Source organism: Schistocerca gregaria, chromosome 1, assembly GCF_023897955.1.
Source record: "Schistocerca gregaria isolate iqSchGreg1 chromosome 1, iqSchGreg1.2, whole genome shotgun sequence".
NCBI classification, from domain to species: Eukaryota; Metazoa; Arthropoda; class Insecta; order Orthoptera; family Acrididae; genus Schistocerca; species Schistocerca gregaria.
The window spans coordinates 514,546,205-514,568,904 of NC_064920.1; the positions used below are offsets into that span (position 1 = coordinate 514,546,205).

A 22,700-nucleotide genomic window follows, 5' to 3' on the forward strand; every position below is an offset into this window, starting at 1 on the left:
GGTGTCCAGAGAGCATTCTATAGACGATTTCTAGTTATATATGGTCCTACAGCCTTGCGTTTATGCTCTAGCCAAAGATTAACAATTTTGCACTATCTGCCAATCTCATTTCTTAGGCGCCTGTATTCCCTTTCGCCTACTTTCTTTGCTGCATTCCTTTGTTTAATATTTTCGTCGCTTATTTTCAGTACCCCTTTAGGTATCCAACGATTTCTACTAGGCCTTGTCTTCTTACCTACTGGATCGACTGCTGTCTTGACTAATACATCTCTCAAAGCTAACCATTCATATTCTTCCGTATTGCTTTCCTCTGCTTCAATAAAGCGCTGCCTAATTCTTTCTCTGAAACTCTCAGTAACCTCTGGTTCTTTCAACTTATCCAGGTTTCCCTTCCTTAATTCCCTACCTTTTTGCAATTTCTTCAGTTTTAATCTGTATTTCGCAACCAATACATTGTGGTCAGAATGCACAGCTTCTCCTGGAAATATCTTGATGCATTAAACATGGTTACAAATTCTCTGACTTACTATAATGTAACCCACCATTGTCTCCAAGTGTCTTCCACGTGCACAGCCTTCTTTCAGGATTCTTCAACCAAGTGTTAGCGATCAGTATAACATGCTCTGTGCAGACTTCTACTACGCGACTTCGTCTTTCTGCCCTTTCCCCGGTCAATATTCTCCTATAATTTTTTTCCTTCTCTTCCTCTTCCTGCTATCAAATTTCAGTCCCCCATCACAACTAAATTTGCAGCTATCTCAACAAGCGCTTTTATAGCATCACACATTCTTTCAATAGTTTCATCACCTACGGAGCTAGTTGGTATATAAACTTTTACTACCTAGGTGAGCGTTGGCTTTGCGTCTACCTTGACAGTGCGTTGACTAAGCTCTTCATTCCTACTTTCTTATTCGTTGTTAAACCGACACCTGCGTTAGTTCTATTTTATTTTGTATTTACAGCCCTGTACTCGCACGACCAGACCACATATGCTTCGTATCGCCGCACTTCACTAATTCCCACCATATCTAACTTCAAGCTGTCCGCATCCCTTTTTAAATTGTCTAACGTTTCTCCACGATTAAGTGAGCCAACACTCCACGCTCCAACCCGTTTAACGGACGTTTTATTTTTCCTGGTGACGATATCGTCCTGAGTAGTCCCCCCCCCCCCCCCTCCACCGGAATTTGGGACTAATTTTACCTGTTGCTCAAGATGATGCCACCATAATTTAACCACACACTGGAACTGCATTTTCTTGAAAACATAACAGCTGTTGTTTCCCGTTGGTTTCAATCGTTCACAGCATAACAGTTTCCTCATCTTCCCCTGAAAAAGTCTTCTTGTATAAAATATGGCTGATTTTACAAGACCAGATCAATCATTCACCTAACCCTGCAACTGCTCATAAGGCTGCTCCCCTTCTTCAGGAACCCCATGTGTGTTTGGAATCTATTTAGATGTCCTTCCGTTGTGGCTGCACCTAAATGGCAAGATTATCTGTATCACGGAGGCACCCAGACAACCCATAAGGTGATATTACTGGTGTGGAGGAGGGGGGGAGAGGGAGATTTTTATTATCAAATTACCATTACGAGTCATAAATCACCTGGTAAGGGAGGTCTAAACCTCTGAAACGCGCAGTGGACATAAAATAATTCCACTTTACCAGTCGCAATTTATTTTATCTTCACAACACGTTTCAGAGGTTAAACCTCCCTGAACAGGTGGATTTATGTGAATTAATACGGCATGCACGTGTTGTGTTTACGACTTCAAGGTAACCTGTGGCAGTGTCCAGTAGCGGAAAACCAAAACAAAACAGTATTTTAGTACATGGCTCCTGCCGTTGTTGCCAAAATCACAATGATCTTTGTTCTTTAGACTTAATGTTTCTAATATGCCATCCTTACTGAAGCGTATAAAAAGTGTTTGGTACTTAATATGAGAAAAATATGTGATGACTGGAGATATTTACAATGATATTTTTGTTCATCTTTACAAAATGACCTCGAAAATGCGTGAGACTTGTTACAAAATAGTGTTTTGTTTTGTCGTTCTTGGTATCCTTATCATTTAATATGCTGCTTGCATTCATTAGAATCTACACGGCATATTTGCTTACTTTAGTGTCTAAAAAGTGCATCTGATGTTCTATGTAATGTAACAACAGAAGACAAAGTCCATGATTCTGAACGTATTTTTATTTTCAATTTTCAGTCAAATACTTGCGCCACATAGCAATAAAATGAATTGTGACTAATAACAGTAAAATTATTGTTTAAATTATTATTAACAGTTACTGTAAAGCCCAAACTAAAATGTCTGCGTGGTGGATGCGTTATTCTATGGTATACATAAAGTCGGTAACCTCGTTTCTAATTATGAAAGGATCTTAATTAGTTCGGCCGTAAATACACCAGAAGAAGGAATTATTAAAGAAATTTTCAATAGAATTACATTTTCTCTGAGCGTTGGTCAACATGTTTTTAAAAAAAGCAATTCAGGCAGTTTTTAGAGAGAAGATTCTAACTTCAACAATAACAGTACTACAAGGGGGAACAGTGACATGAAGAAAACTGTGCTCCTGGCGTTTTCGCATGAGTTCCACTTTTATCGATAATACACGAGTGCCCCCCCTCCTCTCCCCCTACAGATCGACTGAAAAAGGCAATTATTAAATTATCGCCCACTTAAGTTTCCTTCCTGGGTACCTGCGACCCTTTCTGGTCGTGCTTTGTGATGAGCACATATCCGGGTAGAAGTCCGGATATAATACATTCCACGTTTTCTGTACGAGAAGATGGAGTAATATTAAGCGCCCTACAGAATCGGAGCGAACTGCGGAAGCGGAAGAGACATTGAAGGAAATAAGAAGTTTGAATGAGTTATAATAGCTTTTGCCATTGGTGCAAAACTGACAAGAACTGGTTTGCCAAAAGGCACACAAGAAGAGAGACCAAACATTTAAAAGAAGCTGTCCACACAAGAGGCTCCTTTCTTACTGCTATCTCTCTGGACAGTTTGGACTGCCTAGATATATCATCGACCAGCGCAAGTAGTTCTACAACTAACTTTCTTTCATGCTCTGAGGACATGTACCTCATCGAGACCTAGCGAGCCGGGGAACCCATTTGCAACATCCTGGTCAACTTCAGAGCGGTTGAAAACAACGAGGCCTACCCGCTGTGAGTGAGGACCTTTTGTTGACCAGGAACGATACCTAACTCAGCTGCCTGATGGACATTTATAATCTACTATGTAACCTCATTTAGGCCTCCCCTTAGAATGACTAATGTCTAATTTACATTACAGGCCAACCAAAAAGCTGTTGTTTACTCTTGTTAATTCATTGTAAATATAAACATAAGTTCTGTTTATTACAATTTAAGAAGTTCCTTATCAGCTATCTTTCCTCTATTTAATTCTTTTTTCCCTTTTTCTTATTGTGACTGCTTTCTACAGACGCTCCACTCTGATTCTGTGGAGAACCTCATCATCTCTTATTATCCAAACTAATCGTCCGCATCGTTCTGTGGTACCACATCTCAATCTATTCGATTGTCCAGACGTACAGTCTCAGAATTTGCAACCTCAAATTAAAGCTGATTTTTTATATTAGGAGTCTTATTTTGACCAGGAATGCCCTCTTTGCCTGAAGTAGTCTTACTTCGTATGTCGCCGGCCGCGGTGGCCGTGCGGTTCTGGCGCTGCAGTCCGGAACCGCGGGGCTGCTACGGTCGCAGGTTCGAATCCTGCCTCGGGCATGGGTGTGTGTGATGTCCTTAGGTTAGTTAGATTTAAGTAGTTCTAAGTTCTAGGGGACTTATGACCTAAGATGTTGAGTCCCATAGTGCTCAGAGCCACTTCGTATGTCATTTGTTAGTTTGCTTACAAGGTAGCAGAATCCTTAAGCTCGTCTATCTTTAGGTCCAGAATTCACCTCATTTCTTGTTTCTGTTACCCCTCACTACTTTAGTCTGTCTTCTGTTTACTCTCAGTTCATAGTGCATGCTGATTGTATTTAACAGGTCTTGGAAATTTTCTCCGCCTTCGCTGTGGGTAGCAGTTTCGTCAGTGAAAATTATCATTGATACCGTTTCATCCTGAATTTTAAGCACACTCCTGAACCTATCTTTTATTTCCCTTGTTGCTTCTTCGATATATATTGACTGAACAGCAGGGCAAAAACACTACATCCCTGTCTAAATTGTATCTAGTACAAAGATGTCGCCCTTGGCCTTGTATTCTTATCTTTCCGTCTTGTTTCTTGTACAATTTGTAAATTACTACTGGTCGCGGTGGCCGAGCGGTTCTAGGCGCTACAGTCTGGAACCACGCGACCGCTACGGTCGCAGGTTCGAATCCTGCCTCGGGCATCGATGTGTGTGATGTCCTTAGGTTAGTTAGGTTTAAGTAGTTCTAAGTCTACGGGACTGATGACCTCAGATGTTAAGTCCCATAGTACTCAGAGCCATTTGAACCATTTGTAAATTACTCTGTAGCTTACACACTGTTTCCCTGAAATTTTTTATCATCTTGCACTATTTTATATTATCGAGCGATTTTTCTAGGTTGAGGGAAAGATCATGATTTTTCTTAATTTTTTGTTCCATTACCAAAGACAATGTCACAGTTGACTTCCTGGTATCTTTCCTAAAGCCAAACTTCTTGTCCTCTATCGAAACTTCCATTTTTTACCAGTCTGTTAACTTTCCAATTTTGATCGTTGTCTGCCTGGCGTCCGGGAATAATTCAGATGGTTGATACGACAGGAGGGTCACTACTAAATTTCTTTCCCAGTCTGGGGTTAGTAAAGTGAATCTGAGACCCGGCAGCCGGTAAAATACTTTTCTGAGTCTCCACGCTGATTAAAAATATTCAACTGGAAATCACACATTGAATACAAAAAGATCTAGTTATTTTTCTCTGAAATGTTTGTTAGTTCCGCACCTGAGTGTCGTCCGCCCCGGTAGCTGAGTGGTCAACGCGACAGACTGTCAACCCAAAGGGCCCGGGTTCGATTCCCGGCTGGGTCGGAGATTTTCTCCACTCAGGGACTGGGTGTTGTGTTGTCCTAATCATCATCATTTCATCCCCATCAACGCGCAAGTCGCCGACGTGGCGTCAAATCGAAAGACTTGCACCAGGCGAACGGTCTACCCGACGGGAGGCCCTCGTCACACGACATTTCATTTCACCTGAGTGTCCACTCTTCGCAAACTTTCTGACAGATTAAAACTGTGTGCCGAACCTGAACTCGAACCCAGACCTAGCCATCGTCAGCAGTGCTCGTGCCCACTGTCCCGTCCAAGTACCGCTGATTTTGGTGAGCTAAAGGTTGGAGCAGCACCTTGCTCTTTAGACTAGCCATTCTCTAAATTATAGTATATTACTCTAGAACGACTTATGTCTAAACATAACGTATTAATTTCAAGGAAAACATTTACGCTGCTGCAGGCCTGCCTGTAAACAGGTTTAAAATAACAATAAAGGGAAAAAAAGAAAACATTTACCTCCTGTCGAAATACATCGTTAATAATAGTTGAACTTACGGAAACAACAATACAGTAAGTAAAAGTAATGCTAAGAATTCACGATATAACCCTACTCTGACACAGACCTGAGCAAATTTTGCAGTAACAAAAGTGTGCGCCGGCCTCCTTAGGGAGTTAAATGTACTAATAGTCAACAACGACTTTAAAAACAAAATATGTAATGCTTCTAGATGAAAAATCCTATTTTAGATAGAAATTTTTATATATAATTTTAGAGTATGTGTGTTTGATTGTCCATTTTAAACACGAATTAACTGTTGTATTCATTTAAATGAAAATGTCGCTCACAAAAAATCGGAAAGTAATGAAGTACCTAATGAGAAAATTAATTACTTTTCTGACCAATTACAGTGACTTATATTCAACATGAAACTAAATGATCACGCATCGTTTCATTCGATATGACTCTCTTAGACAGTAACAATGTACATGTGTAGCATTAGCGGTAGAAGTGTACGTTAGACTAACATTAGTACCAGACAAGTAAATAACATGCAGATCAAATCAAATTGACAGTCTCTATTGTGAAAGTGAAAAATTTACCCATTACTCTTTCTCTCTCTTGAGCTCCCTTTGTGCTCTTGCAACATACAGCGCACACTCATTAACTGTTTCCTGAAGACCACATTTCTTATTACGATTTCTCTGCTGAAAAGTTCGGACACATACAGAAATTTCTGAATGTATTCATTCACGTTCGCTACACAGATGATTGAACGTTTCGTTTACATCGGAGCCGGATTAACAAAACGAGAGGACGATTACAATGCTAGCGCCAGTTACGGTATTACATGTTGATGGGAGCACGTATTTCTCCTCTAGTCTCTAGCTTCATTGGTTTCTGTATGCACAAGTACGGATAAATCTAAATATAGCTTGCGTTGCCCTCTTTACACGCGAAATGCGATTTAAAGCAATCTATAGTAATTAATTTCATCTTACAAACAAAAGGTTTCATGTAACACACACACAGATGAACTTTATTTATCTTATCATGCTACTTATTATTAGAAATGTACCTGAAACTGAGAACTTAATTGCATTACCGGTTGTTATTTACTGGAAAGTCGCAGTATACTGTAGTTTAATTTTAAAACGGGAAATGCGACTGCGTGTTGCTAGGTTTTCAATTTATACAGTTTCTACGGTCATTTGCGTGAGTTAAACTGCGTTACGTACACTACATATTAATTAAATCAACAGCTCATTCAGCGATGATGTGGTACGTCCCAGAGTCTTCCGATACACAGTACGCGTGTTTACAGAACCACTTACATCGATAAATGTGAATTAGTTATAGATGGTGGAAGTTTAAATTTTTCTAGTGCAAGACAATCTGATATTTACTTCTTTCTCCTTCTTTTTTTTTACAAATCATTTCATCACTTCTAATAAAACAATCCAGTGCGCGTATTTTGAACAGTTCAAAATGTTCTTTGTTAAACCTCTGCAGTAACTAGCGGTTTTTGACCTAAGCTTCTAACTGATGACGGGCTGCGACTCGCAGTAATTACATTTTTATTTGAAGATGATCTATGGCAAGAGTTGCAGCAGATAGTACAATTAAGCATAAGAAATGACACAGGCGGTGTTTATTTATTTATTTCCATAAGAACGACACAGTGCTTTTCCACCAGAGTCACCCACGTCATCTTGGAATGACTTTTGATAGAATGATACTTTTCAGGAAGCATCTAGAAGAACCTAGTTGGAAATTAAGCACACGAAACAACCCTATTCAGAAACCCTGTAGTACTAACTGAGAAGCATCAGCTGATACGATTCAAACTTCGGAACTCAGTTTAGTGTTTTCTGCCGCTGAATATTGTGCTCTGTTGTAGCTGAATAGTCCTCACGTAAATAGGATTGCCACTAGGCTCAATAAAACATCTGCCTACATAAGACTACTCCCTTATGCTGGCTTCCAGCACTCAGCCACATAGCTCCTCCTCTGCTACGACCAAAACCTCTGCTGAAAGACTGTCCCAAAACAATGACTAATTATCGACTTGCCATCCATGAAGATATTCTTGGGTTGAGAACAAATAGACTTCGTTTCGGAAACCCACACCTAAGACAGGCCCCGGAGCTTGCTGATAGCAGCATCACCATTGACAGCAAATGGCATGAAATCAGGACTACAAATGCTCCATCTCAAGTGCAGTATTTTATTGATCCTCTAGAGGGATCCAAGGGCTTTGAACTGCATGATTGGAAGAACATAAATCGCATCGAAACAGGACACGGAGTGTGTGCATACAACCTGCACAAAGTGGGTAGGCAGCCTATCCCAAGCTGCGACTGTGAAGCACCGAAACAGACCACCCGAATATTGCTGAGGAGGCTGAGGAGTGTAACGTGAGCTTACCTGGGTAACCCAAACGACTTTTTCATGGCCACAGCTTCAAGCCTTGACTGGACAAGGAGACTGGGCATTAGAATATAACACCAGTTTTGAATGTATTATTTGTATTTATGTATTTTTATGTATTCTTGACCATGTTTTACGTGTAGTGCTATATTCTAAATAGATAACCAAATAAAATAGTCAAAATTCTCACGGTGCCTTCAGGTGTTAGTCTTCAATCATTAAACGTGTAGTACTTCTGTGGATACAGGCATTTCAATATCTTTTGCAATGCTACAGTATGAAGCCAACAATGTGGACGAAGTTCTTCCATCCGCTAAGATAGCTTCATTCTGAAAACTAACTCCAACAAACAAAAAAACACACAACTGTCTTAAGTTTGGCAAACTCTTATCTGTTAAAAGTCCGACAAACTTAATAACTACGGTCAAGTGTTGCAAAATGTTGATAAGTTTCAAACGCTTGTAAGAACGCGCATCTAGCGTTTATTATTAATATTACTACTACTGAAAAGAAAATGGATTCTGTTAGTGAAGATTTATCACGAAAATTCACCCAAAAAACACATGTGGTCCAAAAAGTTCATGTAACAAAGACGGTCCCATGAAGCTTATAATTCCGCAATGCAGGAGCTGTGTATTGAAGACAGGTAACGTATCAAGAATTTTGAAACTTCCTGGCAGATTAAAACTGTGTGCCAGACCAAGACTTGAACTCTGGACCTTGCCTTTTGCAGACAACCGCTCTGCAAGTTTCATAACAGCGCACACTCCGCTGCAGAGTGAAAATCTCATTCTGGAAACATCCCATAAGTTGCGGCTAAGCTATGTCTCCGCAATACCCTTTCTTCCAGGTGTGCTAGTACCGCAATCTTTGCACAGCAGCTTCTGTGAAGTTTGGAAGGAGACGAGGTACTGTCAGAATTGAAGCTGTGAGCCAGTATGGTAGCTCAGCGTGTTCTGCCAGAGGGTTAGCTACCCTCAGTAACAAAAAACTGAATGAACAGACCAACGGGGAACCTAAATGGGTATCATCGGTCGTCCGCTCCGAACAAATTTAACGAAAATATAGAACAAAATGAGATCTAAAAAAAATGTTAGCAGAGCGCTTGCCCACGAAAAACAAGGTCCCGTGTTCGAGTCTCGGTCTGGCACAAAGTTTTAATCTACTAGGAAGTTTCATATCAGCGCACACTCCGCTGCAGAGCGAAAATGTCATTCTAGAAAGAATTTTGTCAGAATGTCTTGGGGGCAGTTCGAAGAACTCTTGAGGCTAGTAGACCACATATTCAACGGGAAGGCACACATTTTAGACTACTGTATCTCCAGCACGACAGCTTATTGCAAAGCAGCTATATTTGGCAACATGTGGCCGCGCGGTTAGAGGCGCCATATCACGAATTACGCAGCCCCTCCCGGCGGAGGCTCTAGTCATCCCTCGGGCATGGGTGCGTGTGTGTTGTCCTTAGTGTAAGTTAGTTTACATTACTTTAAGTAGTGTGTTAGTCCAGAGACCGATGATCTCAGCAGTTTAGTCCCTTAGAAATTCACACACACATGCATACAAGTTTAATATACTCTCTCATCGAATATCACAGGCCAAGATTACTTAAAATGTGTCTAGAGTGTGCTGGATATTGTGAATGTACTCAAGGATTTTGTAAAAGTAAGTACTCTGGAGTTGCCACTGTGCAAACACAAGGGGGGAAAAAACATAACAGACGAAAAGGTAATGCGTTTGTGCCAGTCACGCAACTGTGCCGCGCTTTTGCTCACTGACCATAAATTACAGATTCGAGAAAAAACGTCCATCAACTAGTTTTCAAACCCGCAATTTCAAGCAGTTGTTGCCAACGGATGTCAACTAAGTCTGACTTCTAGTTGAAAACAGTTGTCAACCGAGTTCCTCGGAGATAGACATGGTAGTCATCTCGCGCTGTAATCACATCGTACGGTCCAGCACCTACTCGTCACTACGTACGATCCTCTATTAACCACACCTTTCCCAAACGAATCGTTGTCGTAGCAGCATCACCAGTTTCCCGTAGACCAATCATTCTGCCCCCGTTCGAATTCACTCAGCATCTGATATTTCGCCCTTTAACTTCGACTAGATATAACGGCACTTGCTTGACTAGTCTGCACCAACAGTATTCCGTAACCGGTCACACACACAGAGGGCTCTGCTGGACTTACGTGTACACCGTCACACAGAAGTCTGTCACCTAGTATAATTCCAAATTTGGGATGAATGTGAACACTTCTTCTTAGTAACATTAACTTAATTTTTTGTCTGTGCTTGGTAGAACGTAACAACAGTAATAAAAAGGAAAATACTTCCTAATGTTTTGCAAAATTATATTTATTTCCTCACTAACCGGCTTTCGGCTTCTCAGGACATCTTCAGGAGACAACTGAATGTCGCAAAAACAGATATACATGATTTTCCACTTACACAGATATTATTACTTGTTTAGAAGAGTAAAAAATGACCAAGTGTTTACATAGGAAAATATTACAATAACAACCTTAATTAAAAAAGAGTTAATAAAGTTTCTGTGTGGCGATACATTTAACAAATTATGAGTAATATGATGAATTTCCATTTTGAATCTGGTATTTGTAATGAAAACCTCATTTAACAAAGAAAAATGGAAATTGAGTCTGATCATTTGATATTAGGGTGACATTCTGTGTCATGTGTTTGTTGATTTCCATTATTTTAGCGAGGGTCATCTTTCTGTTTTCGTTGACAGAATGTAACACTTCACATCCTACATCATACGGATGGTTTTTCTGCTAAAAGATGATCAGCAAAGGTCGATTCTTTCTTCCTCAATCCATTGTTTACGTAGCCTAATTTCCACAGCTCTGCTTGGTTCAGATATGTCGTTGATGTACTGTTTTTGGGAATTGGTACCACCAGAGTAAGCCATAACACAAGAAAATTCAGTTTAAAATGCAGCTCTTCTATAAATTGCTTGGACCATAATATAGATATCTTTACAAGAAAAAACGTATTTAGCATTTACAGAAAAAATATAGCTACTGATAAGGTAATCCCTGGAAGCTCCCAGCACCCACACAACCACGAACATGCAGTTTTCTATCAATGGTGCATCGTTTCATATCTCTTCCATTATCCGGAACAGTTTCTCAAAGACATCTACAAAACCTCAAGCAAACCGCTTCCAGTATTGGCTATAGCTCTGCCCTGATTGATAATACTGTGCAAAGAAAGAAAATTGATAAAATTACACCACTTCTGTCGCTGGCCAATAGGAGTCACTCAGTAGTTTCAAATCCTGTTGTAAACTTCCGTATATTGGCAACATTTCAGACAATCATGCGAAAAAAGTGGAGTCTCGCAGCTACGGAACTAAATTATGTAATAACAATAAAGTATCACAATTTTTTTCAATAGTAAAAAGAATCTGCAGCCCTTGCCACAGAGTGTTGTATATAAAATCACTTGCAAGCAGTGTGAAAAATAGTATATTGGTCCGTCGGACAGAGCTGTGGCATCACATCAGAAAAGCTGGAAATTGAGGAAGAAAGATTCGACCTCTGCTGATCATCTTTTAGCCGGCCGGTGTGGCCGAGCGGTTCTATGCGTTTCAGTCTGGAACCGCGCGACCGCTACGATCGCAGGTTCGAATCTTGTCTGGAGCAAGGATGTGTGTGATATCCTTAGATTAGTTAGGTTTAAGTAGTTCTAAGTTCTAGGGGATTGATGACCTCAGAAGTGAAGTCCCATAGTGCTCAGAGCCGTTTGAACCATTTTTTATCATCTTTTAGCAGAAAGTCATGCACGTCATGTAGAATGTGAAGTTTTACATTCTGACCAGAAAAGCAGAAAGATGACCCTACTGAAAATCAAGAAATACATGACACAGAATGCCAGTTTCCCTTCTCCCCTTCATTAAATTAAGTTTTCGCTGCAAATGCCAGATTATAAATGTAAAGTCATCATATTTCTTATCATTTATTAAATTTATCTCCACATAAAAACTTTGTTTACATCCAGTTTTAAAAATCTGTGTATGAGTTCATAAGGGACCAAACTGCTGAGGTCATCGATCCTTAGACTTACATACTACTTAAACTAACTTAAACTACGTAAACTGTAAACATAGGCTTCCGCACTCGTTGTCACAGTCAATAAAATTCTTCTGTATTTGAGGCTGCATTGTCAACTATAAAATTCCGACGTTTCGGTGACTGTTGCAAGACCCCTTCCTCAGGGTGTACTGCTAACTACTGAGTGAACACTTATTTGGTTACTTATATACCATGGAGGAGTACTGTCATTGGACATGAGGCTGAGGAGAAAGGTATCACGTGTTCTTTTATTGGTCTTTGCATTGAGTGTTGTCATCGGCGGAAATAGGCATTCTCCATTGGAGTTTCCTTTATAGCTTGCCATTGGAGGAAATCGGCGAATGGGAAACTGAGCGGCGACTGCAGCGTAGCGCTGCTTACTAACTGCCTAGTATCAATTAGGGCGCATCAGCTCTCTGTGTACCCTCCGCAGCTGTGGCCTACCACACGCCTGTTGCTTTGCGAGATCTGTCCTTCCGCAAAGCTGTGCCTTATGGCAGCCAAGAAGCTGGAAGTCGGTACCCGTCTTCTCTATCCATGTTGTTGGGTCACTTGACTATTTCTGTAGCCTCTCTAATCTTCCTCCTCAAACTAAACGGCTGTTTCGGCAGTACGCGGTCCTCTCGAAATTCGATCTTCATCCTACACTGTTCCTGGTGTTCTGTCACCGCTGATTTGCTATGTTGTTTCAGACGGATATATCTCTAGTGTTCAGTTACCCTGTGCTTATTGGACGCCCAGTCTCTCCTACATACACCAGTCCATATTCGCACCCGGTTTCATAAACTCCGGCGCCATGAAACTTGTCAATTGTATCTTTCGCCGAGCCCAGAACGTCTTTTATTTCGTTGTTCAAAATCAAATGGCTCTGAGCATATGGGACTTAGCTTCTGAGGTCATTAGCCCCCTAGAACTTAGAACTAATTAAACCTAAATAACCTAAGGACATCACACACACCCATGCCCGAGGTAGGATTCGAACCTGCGACCGTAGCGGTCGCGCGGTTACAGACTGTAGCGCCTAGAACCGTACGGCCACCCCGCCCGGCTATTTTGTTGTTCCTACGAAAAATCAGCTTAATACCTGCCCCACGGAGGAAGACAAGAACACCTAATACCCTTTCTCCTCACCTCATAACCAATGACAAAACTCCTCCAGAGTATATAAATAACCAAATAAGTATTCAGTCAGCAGTTAGCAGTACACCCCGAAGAAGGCGACTTGCAACAGTCGCCGAAACGTCGGAATTTTATAGTTGACAATGCGGCCTCGAACCCAGAAGAATTTTATTGACTGTGACTTAAACTAATTTATGCTAAGAACAACACACACACACACACACACACACACACACACACACACAATTGCGCGCGCCCGGGGGAGAATCGAACCTCCGGCGGGAAAGGCGGCTCAATCCGTGACTTGGCGTCTCTGACCGCGCGGCCATTCCCTGCGGCTACCCATTTTAGTTGATGGAATTATTGTAATGTTTTCCTCTCTGAGTAAGTCGCACATCACTTATATCTGTGTTTGTGATATTCAGTTTTCACTTGAAGATGGCCTGAGAAACCAGTTCCTGAACAAAGAAATATAATTTTTCAGAACATTAGGATGTATTTTCGTTTTTCATATTCCTTCTTGGTGTTGCAGCTTTCACAAACAGTAATATAGAACACTAGTTATGGAGCAGGCAATGAGCAGGCCATACCTGTGGCATAACAGGTGAATAAGACAGCCAATCAGTTGCACAAGTGGTATTCAACTAACCCTTACCATTGTTTCAACGGGTTAAAACCCATCTTCTTCAAAAGTACAAGAAACATATTTCACATTAGCAAAGAGTCAGTTATTAAAGCGATGTAGCTTCACATGCTAATGTGAAACTTGCTTCTTGTCCTTCTGAAGAAGACGGACTTAAATCCGTTGAGGCTATGGTAAAGGTTAACTGAATACTACCATTTACCTGCTATTCCGTTACCGTTGCTGATGTGCAGCCATTTTCAAAATATTATAAAAGATACCTGTGGCAGTTGTTGCCGAAGTAGCTGTAGCTGGAGAGCGTGATGAGCGACGCGCAGCCGATGCTGAGCGCGTAGAAGGTCTGCGAGGCTGCGTCGCCCCACACGGCGGCGTCGCCCAGCGCCGCCCACTGCGGCGTCACGTAAAACAGCACGCCGTCCAGAGCGCCCTCCAGCGTCGCCGCTGTTAGGCACGTGATGCAGTCATTCTCTCCCCCGACTAGCCATCTCACACTTAAAATGACTGATACTTCTGCTTCAGCAGCAATGTTTCCAATACAGTGGCGTATTACATTAACATCCTTCATCGGGATAGTGAGACATTGAGAACCAAAAGAGGATGAAATCGCTTTCAGCTCTCCATGCTACTCTATCCTGTGCAAGCTTCTTCATCTCCCAGTACCTACTGCAACCTACATCCTTCTGAATCTGTTTAGTTTATTCATCGCTTGGCCGCCCTCTACGATTTTTACCCTGCACGCTGCCCTCCAATACTAAATTGGTGATCCCTTGATGCCTCAGAACATGTCCTACCAACAGATCCCTTCTTCTAGTCAAGTTGTGCCACAAACTTCTCTTGTCCCCAATCCTATTCAATACCTCCTCATTAGTTATATGATCATTTCGAAAGCTTCTATTCTCTTCTTGTCCAAACTATTTATCGTCCATGTTTCACTTCCATACATGGCTACGCTCCATACAAATACTTTCAGAAACGACTTCACAAAATCAAAACAATTTACAAAGAGCCCATTTATGAGTATGACGTTGCATCCCGTATTTCTGCATGCGTACACGAATTCGGTGGGGAAGGGTGTTACAAGGCCACTGTATCGCATCCTTAGGCAAGCTGGCCCACGGATATTGTGACTGGTCCTTGATATCCCGGATGCTGGCAGTAGGACAGAACTCACTTCAGAGTTGGTCCCACACATGTTCTTCCAGAGGCAGATACTGGGGATAGGCAAAATAATGTGAACACATGTACATACTCGGGAATGGTTTATTAAAAAATGGTTGGATCCCCATTTTCCCGTAATATAGATGCGAATCTTATGGGAATACTGGAATATAATAATTGCATAATCTCCAGTGGAATGCTATAACACTCTTCAATCAGAACCTCTTCTAACTCCTGTACCGACAACGGAGGTGCAAATCTGCTCCGGAGTCTATGCTCGAATATCATCCACAAGCGACTGTGTTGGCCAGGGAAGACGCTGCACTTCAGCTGTATACTCCTCGTACAACTATTGTAGTGCCCTGGCCGTGTGAATGGGTGCATTATCGTCCTGAAATATGGAACCATTCTTAGGGAACAACATTTGAATCATAGGATGCACCTGACCACTTAAATGCTCACATAATCGTTGACTGTAACACGCGCTTTGAAAGTAATGATGAGACCAGCAGAATACCATGATATGGGTGTCCACACCATCACACTTCCACCTTCATGCTTAACTGTTGGAATCAAGTAATCAGGATTGTAGGCTTCTTTTTGCGTTCTCCTGACGAAAACCCCGCCCGATCTTGGAAATAACAAAAACGTTATTATGATTATCCATTACGAATGTTTTAGAACCCGTGACTGTCAACTGAATGTAAATAAGTTACATAAAACTGCAACCTGTCATATTTTAGAATAGTTATGTTTTATTCCATGAACCGGTTTTCGAACCTTTTCAGATTCATTTTCAGATGGTGTGTGGAAGTTACATCATTATCTGCCAATCATAATGCTGCGTGCTGGCTCTGTGACAAGAAGATGGGAGACCCCTTAATGTGTCGCCATGACCATTTCGTATCTGTCGATATGGATATAAATTTAGTTTTTTACTTACTGCGACAGTTTATGCAGTTTTTCCCGTTAGTGTCCATGTGTCTGCCTCCATTTTGATGGCTAGCTGGTGTATCACTTCACACACTTTTTACACAATATACAGGGTGGTCCATTGATAATGACCGGGCCAAATTTCTCACGAAATAAGCATCAAATGATAAAACTACAAAGAACGAAACAAGTCTAGCTTGAAGGGGGAAACCAGATGGCGCTATGGTTGGCCCGCTATATGGCGCTGCCACAGGTCAAACGGATATCAACTGCGTTTTTTAAAGAGGAACCCCCATTTTTTATTACATATTCGTGTACTACGTAAAGATATGAATGTTTTAGTTGGACCAATTTTTTCGCTTTGTGATACATGGCGCTGTAATAGTCACAAACGTATAAGTACGTGGTGTCACATAAAAATGGTTCAAATGGCTTTGAGCACTATGGGACTCAACAGCTGAGGTCATTAGTCCCCTAGAACTTAGAACTACTTAAACCTAACTAACCTAAGGACATCACATACATCCATGCCCGTGGTAGGATTCGAACCTGCGACCGCAGTGGTCGCGCGGTTCCAGACTGAGGTATCACATAACATTCCGCCAGTGCGGACGGAATTTGCTTCGTGATACCTTACCCGTGTTAAAATGGACCGTTTACCAGTTGCGGAAAAGGTCGATATCGTGTTGATGTATGGCTATTGTAGGTGTTTTAGCTGCTGTTGCGGCTAATCCTCACATCAGTAGCAGACAAATTGCGTGAGAATCGGGAATCTCAAAAACGTCGGTGTTGAGAATGCTACATCAATATCGATTGCACCCGTACCATATTTCTATGCACCAGAAATTGCACGGCGACGACTTTGAACGTAGTTTACAGTTCTGCCACTGGGCACAAGAGAAATTACGGGACGATGACAGATTTTTTGCTCGCGTTCTATTTAGCGACGAAGCGTCATACACCAACAGCGGTAACTTAAACCGTCATAATATGCACTACTGGGCAACGGAAAATCCACGATGGCTGCGACAACTTTAACATCAGCGACCTTGGCGGGTTAATGTATGGTGCGGTATTATGGAAGGAAGAATAATTGGCACCCATTTTATCGATGGCAATCTAAATGGTGCAATGTATGGTGATAATCTACGTAATGTTCTACCGATATTACTGCAAGATGTTTCACTACATGGCAGAATGGCCATGTACTTCCAACATGATGGATGTCCGACACATAGCTCGCGTGCGCTTGAAGCGGTATTGAATAGCATATTTCACGACAGGTGAATTGATCGTCGAAGCATCATATCATGGCCCGCACGTTCACCGGATCTGACGTCCCAGGATTTCTTTCTGTGGGGAAAGGTGAAGGATATTTGCTATCGTGATGCACCGACAACGCCTGACAACATGCGTCAGCGCATTGTCATTGCATGTGCGAACATTACGGGAGGAGAACTACTCGCTGTTGAGAGGAATGTCGTTACACGTATTGCCCAATGCATTGCGGTTGACGGACATCATTTTGAGCATTTATTACATTAATGTGGTATTTGCAGATAATTACGCTGTAACATCATGCGTTCTCAGAAATGATCAGTTCACAAAGGTACATGTATCACATTGGAACGACCGACACAAAATGTTCAAACGTACCTACGTTCTGTATTTTAATTTAAAAAATCTACCTGTCACCAAATGTTCGTCTAAAATTGTGAGCCATATGTTTGTGACTATTACAGCGCCATATATCCCAAAGTGAAAAAAGTGGTCCAACTAAAACATTCGTATTTCTTTACGTACTACACGAATATGTAATAGAAAATGGGGGTTCCTATTAAAAAAACGCCGTAGATATTCGTTTGACCAATGGCAGCGCCCTCTAGCGAGCCAACCATAGCGCCATCTGGTTTCCCGCCTCAAGCTAGACAAGATTCGTTCTTTGTAGTTTTTTCGTTTGACGCTTATTTCGTGAGATATTTGGCCCGATCACGAACAATGTACCACACTGTATATTAACTTATACTCTGACATCGAAACTTTTCCAGCATCCAGCATGTGCTATGCAACTGTTGCTTGTAACAAAGATCTTGACAAAAAGATATGGCATAGGCCTACTTTTAATAGAGGTGTAATTTATCCTTTTTTACATGTATTAAGTTAGATATAAGGGCAAATATTTTAATCAGACTGGCAATAACATCCTGCTCAACAACAAGTTTTACATTCAGGAAGATGGATTGGAAATGGATAGTAGTCTTGCAGGCTTACTAGCAGACATATATATTAATAATCTTGAAAACAACTTTTTATATCCGAAACCCAACTAAAAGATAAGCTGCTTTACTACAACTGCTATGTTGATGACTCATTCTGTTCAATGGAACAACAGATGAAATAGAAAATCTAGCCAAAGAACATAATAAATTATACAACAAAATTCAATTCACAGTAGAACATGAAACATCAGAAGGCACTAACTATCTTGATTTAAAAATGTCAAACAAAAATCAGAAACAGAAACTTCAGGTTTTGAGAAAGCTAACAACCACCAATATCACCACAAACAAATCCTCTTGCCATCCAGACCAACATAAAAAAGCATTCTTCAGAACAATGGTTAATAGCATGCTTAAAATCCCAATGGACATAAGTGAAAGGCAAAAAGAAACAGAAATTATTAAATCAATTGCCACCAGCAATGGGTACAACCCTGCAATAATAGATAAACTAATCCATACAGCAAAATTAAATCAACCAACTGCTGAACAACCACCCACAGACAAGAAGACCACATTTATAAGCCTGCCTTTGCTAGGGAAGATTTCTCACCGAATTGCCAACCTCTTCAAGACATACAACATAAAAATAAGCTTCTTCACCAACAACCAATTACAAAATAAAATCATACACAGCACCAAAACCATTGTACAAGAGTATGATAAGTCAGGTGTACACAAGCTCATTTTCAACTCATGTCCCAGCTTCTACATTGGACAAACTGGTAGAAGCTTCACAACCATATTTAAAGAACACATACATGCACTCCGTCTTCACACCCTGAATGAATCCAGCTTTGTCCCACATCTTGCTCAGCACAACATAGAACAAAATCTGCAAATACCCCATTTTGCCAACAAAGGCACGATACTTGAACTTCTTGAAGAAACTGAAATATTTATCCACACAAATGCAGTATCTGACTATCTACTCAATGACCAACCTGAACTGAGAAACAAATTTTTCCTTCAGAACTTTGAAGATTTACTAGTTCAAAACAAGTAAACACTCAACCAACCCTACACTGCCTCCTCATCCTCCTCTCCCTAACCCCCCTATCCCTATCCTTACATTCTAACTACACTGGTGTCAATATAAATACCCTATGACAGAATAAAACCTGTACTATATTTCTAAATGGTAAAGCCCTCTACTGTTAACATAAAGCAGTTCTTTTATACATATTACTTCTAGCTGAAACAAACAGAAGCTGCCTTTACCAATATTCCAGATCACATTAATCTAAGAACAAAAATAAGTCAACAGTTCACTTGAACTTTTGTTCTTTGTTTTTAAATATAAACTATATAGTCATAAAAACAGCTATAGCCCATTACAAACACTACAACTTTATACATATTATCTTAAGCTAAGATAAACAGAATTTACACTTACTAATATTCCAGATCATGTTAATATAACAGCAGAAATACGTCCTAGTCATACAAAGAGCCGAACCTCGCTGCAAATAGAATAACTCTGTGGTATTGATTCCTGGGCATTCATGTTAATGCCAGTCTTGATTAAAATAGTTGCTGTAAACTAACTGTATTATATGTTAATATACGAATAGAAATGAGACATCAGATCACTTGAAGTTTGTTCTTGTAGTACTTTATTTATTTTATTTTGTGCTCTCATGTCATCGCCAGTCTGATTAAAATATTTGCTCTGATACCGACTTTAATACATGTAAAAAAGAACAAATTACGTCTTTGTTCAAAGTAGGCCTGAGCCATATCTTTTTTTTAATTACTGTCGTTTTCCTGATAGCAACACTCTTCAACAACGAATCCATGCACATTTGAAATTAAAATGAGCCTAAAATCTTGTGTAACGAGTATATTGAAAAAATAGTACAAGTTGTCACTTCAGTCGTAGAATTAGTTAACTTAAAGCAGCTGAAGACAGCAAGTGGACAGACAGCGGGAGAAAGAAACAGAACAGTAAAAATATCTTGGAGTGCTTTTGATAAAATGAATAACGTTCCCAAAATTAATTTTCTGGTCTATCTTAAAAGATAAGTTTACAATCGATGTGTGTTACGTTTGGATTTATGGTAGTGAGACATAACTTATAGTGGACAAACCATTCACAGACTGGGGGTTCACAGCTGTCAAAGGAACCTGCAATGATTATAAAATACGGAGATGTGTCAATTCTACCATCCATGGTCATTTATTTGAGTTGAAATAAGAGTAAAATTCATCATTTTAGGACAATTGATTTACACTATCCTATACTCAGCCTTGGTGTAGAACTGAGAAGAATGAGGTGTTGGGCTGTAAAAGCCTTTGTCTTACAGTTAAGCGATGTGAACAGTTTAATAGATAGTAAAATTAGCTCCAATAAGAAACTGTAATCACATCTGTTTCATAATTCCTTCTGTGCCATTGGAGAATTTCTGAATTTTCTGAAGTGCGTTGGTGCATGTGTGTGTGTGTGTGTGTATGTGTGTGTGTGTGTGTGTGTATTTGAGAGAGACAAACTGAAAGTAATCAGTGTGTTATTGTAAGCAAAAAAAAAAGAAAAGAAAAAAAACGCTTAAGTCAATCAGGTAAATGGTCAGCATGTTGCCTTATTTCTCACCACGGAAGAGTACTATACTTGTAAATTTGACCCCTCCCACATCTCAGAGATAAGTCAGAATTATGAACTATGGAATATTCGAATATTTAAAATAATCTGATGGTTGACGAATCTTTACATATGATCAACCGCGGTTCGAACGACATCACGTTTGCATTTAGATAGTGTGTTGTCACTATGTACTATAACGTTATTAATGATTCTTTCAGGTTAACTCTACTGGCGAACCGTGTTGTGCTGCTTGCTGTCTGAAGACTATGAGACTGTAGCCTGCCGGCTGTGGTTGGACTTCATCGGTCCACGCTGCTGCTACTGACGGATCACAGTGATGCATACCTACTAGCCCTTCCTCTGGTCCATGGGCAAACCGCCTGATTGCAAGCTTCCGTCTTTTGCTGGCTGGGTGGGCCCTCGTGGCTCTATGCTGCATTTGCTGAGGGAGCCCTGAGCTTTTACCTTTATAACACCCGCCATCCGGGAGATACCGTGGTTGCAGGTCTAAGCATGCGTCCATCTTCAAGAGCGTTGAGGCCCATCGCATTCACAGAGGGGCGTCCGCCGGTCGCCTTGCTCGCTCCCGCTGCTGCATCCCGCGCCACATCGCTGTCAAGCAATGTGCCTGACCAGCCCCAATCTACGTAAGCGGCTGGGGAGCTGTGTCTAGCATTCCTCGCCGACACCTGAACTAGCAGCTCGGCTCATTCTCTGAACGCTGGAGAGGACAATATTAATTGTGACAATCACGTTACTGAAATTTTATACCGCTGTTTCACTGACGCCTTCGATCGTAAGACGGAAACACTGACCAACCCTCAGAGCTTGTAACGTCACTGCCATACCTGCACAACCTTGATGCCCACTGGCCTTCTGCCCCGAGGGGTTGCGATTATAGTATGATAGCCAAAGGATTATCCTACAGGTTTACATGCGATTATGTTGGAGAGAAAATACATATGAAATCTGAAGTGTTCTCAAAGTGGAAATTTGTTGTTTTTTGCGAATGTGTAGCTAGATGCTACAGAAACCGTTCAAGGGTGCGGCGAGTTTATGCAGCGTTGTAGGCGCGCCCTTCTATTCGCAAGAAAAGACGAGAAAACCAAAAATCTACAAGCGTTGTTATAAACTCAGTGAAGAAATAACGCACCGTAAGAGACAATTATGACCGGCAGCTTTACAAGAGTCATAAATGAGGTACCACTCGGCAAAAAAGCGGAAAGAAACAGTATGCACAGTAGGCAAGGGCAACATCAAGACCTGCTATGTAAGTTTTGCTTATCTTCACTGTCTAGTACCTAATATGGATGAAAACAAAATGTCCAGACACTCTGTGACCAAAATGGTACTGAAACAGAGGATGACAGACTAAAGGCCGAAATACCAAATGTCTTCTGCCAAAGCTGTTTCACAGAGGAAGACTGCACTGTACTTCCTTCTCTAGATTGTCGCACAGATGACAAAGTGGTAGATATCGAAATAGACGACAGAGGGATAGAAAAACAATTAAAATCGCTCAAAAGAGGAAAGGCCGCTGGACCTGATGGGATACCAGTTCGATTTTACACAGAGTACGCGAAGGAACTTGCCCCCCTTCTTGCAGCGGTGTACCGTAGGTCTCTAGAAGAGCGTAGCGTTCCAAAGGATTGGAAAAGGGCACAGGTCATCCCCGTTTTCAAGAAGGCATGTCGAACAGATGTGCAGAACTATAGACCTATATCTCTAACGTCGATCAGTTGTAGAATTTTGGAACACGTATTATGTTTGAGTATAATGACTTTTCTGGAGACTAGAAATCTAGTCTGTAGGAATCAGCATGGGTTTCGAAAAAGACGGTCGTGTGAAACCCAGCTCGCGCTATTCGTCCACGAGACTCAGAGGGCTATAGACACGGGTTCACAGGTAGATGCCGTGTTTCTCGACTTCCGCAAGGCGTTCGATACAGTTCCCCACAATCG

General features: G+C 41.1%; 1 protein-coding gene across 1 annotated transcript in view; it reads right to left on the reverse strand.

The window, feature by feature from the left end:
• The window catches only part of LOC126354491 (sodium- and chloride-dependent GABA transporter 1-like), a 287,334-nt gene that overhangs the window by 83,641 nt on the left and 180,993 nt on the right, over nt 1-22,700 (reverse strand). The window contains exon 7 of the mRNA XM_050004222.1: nt 14,049-14,229. Within this exon, the coding sequence (XP_049860179.1) occupies nt 14,049-14,229 (181 nt within the window). The remainder of the gene's footprint in view (nt 1-14,048; nt 14,230-22,700) is intronic.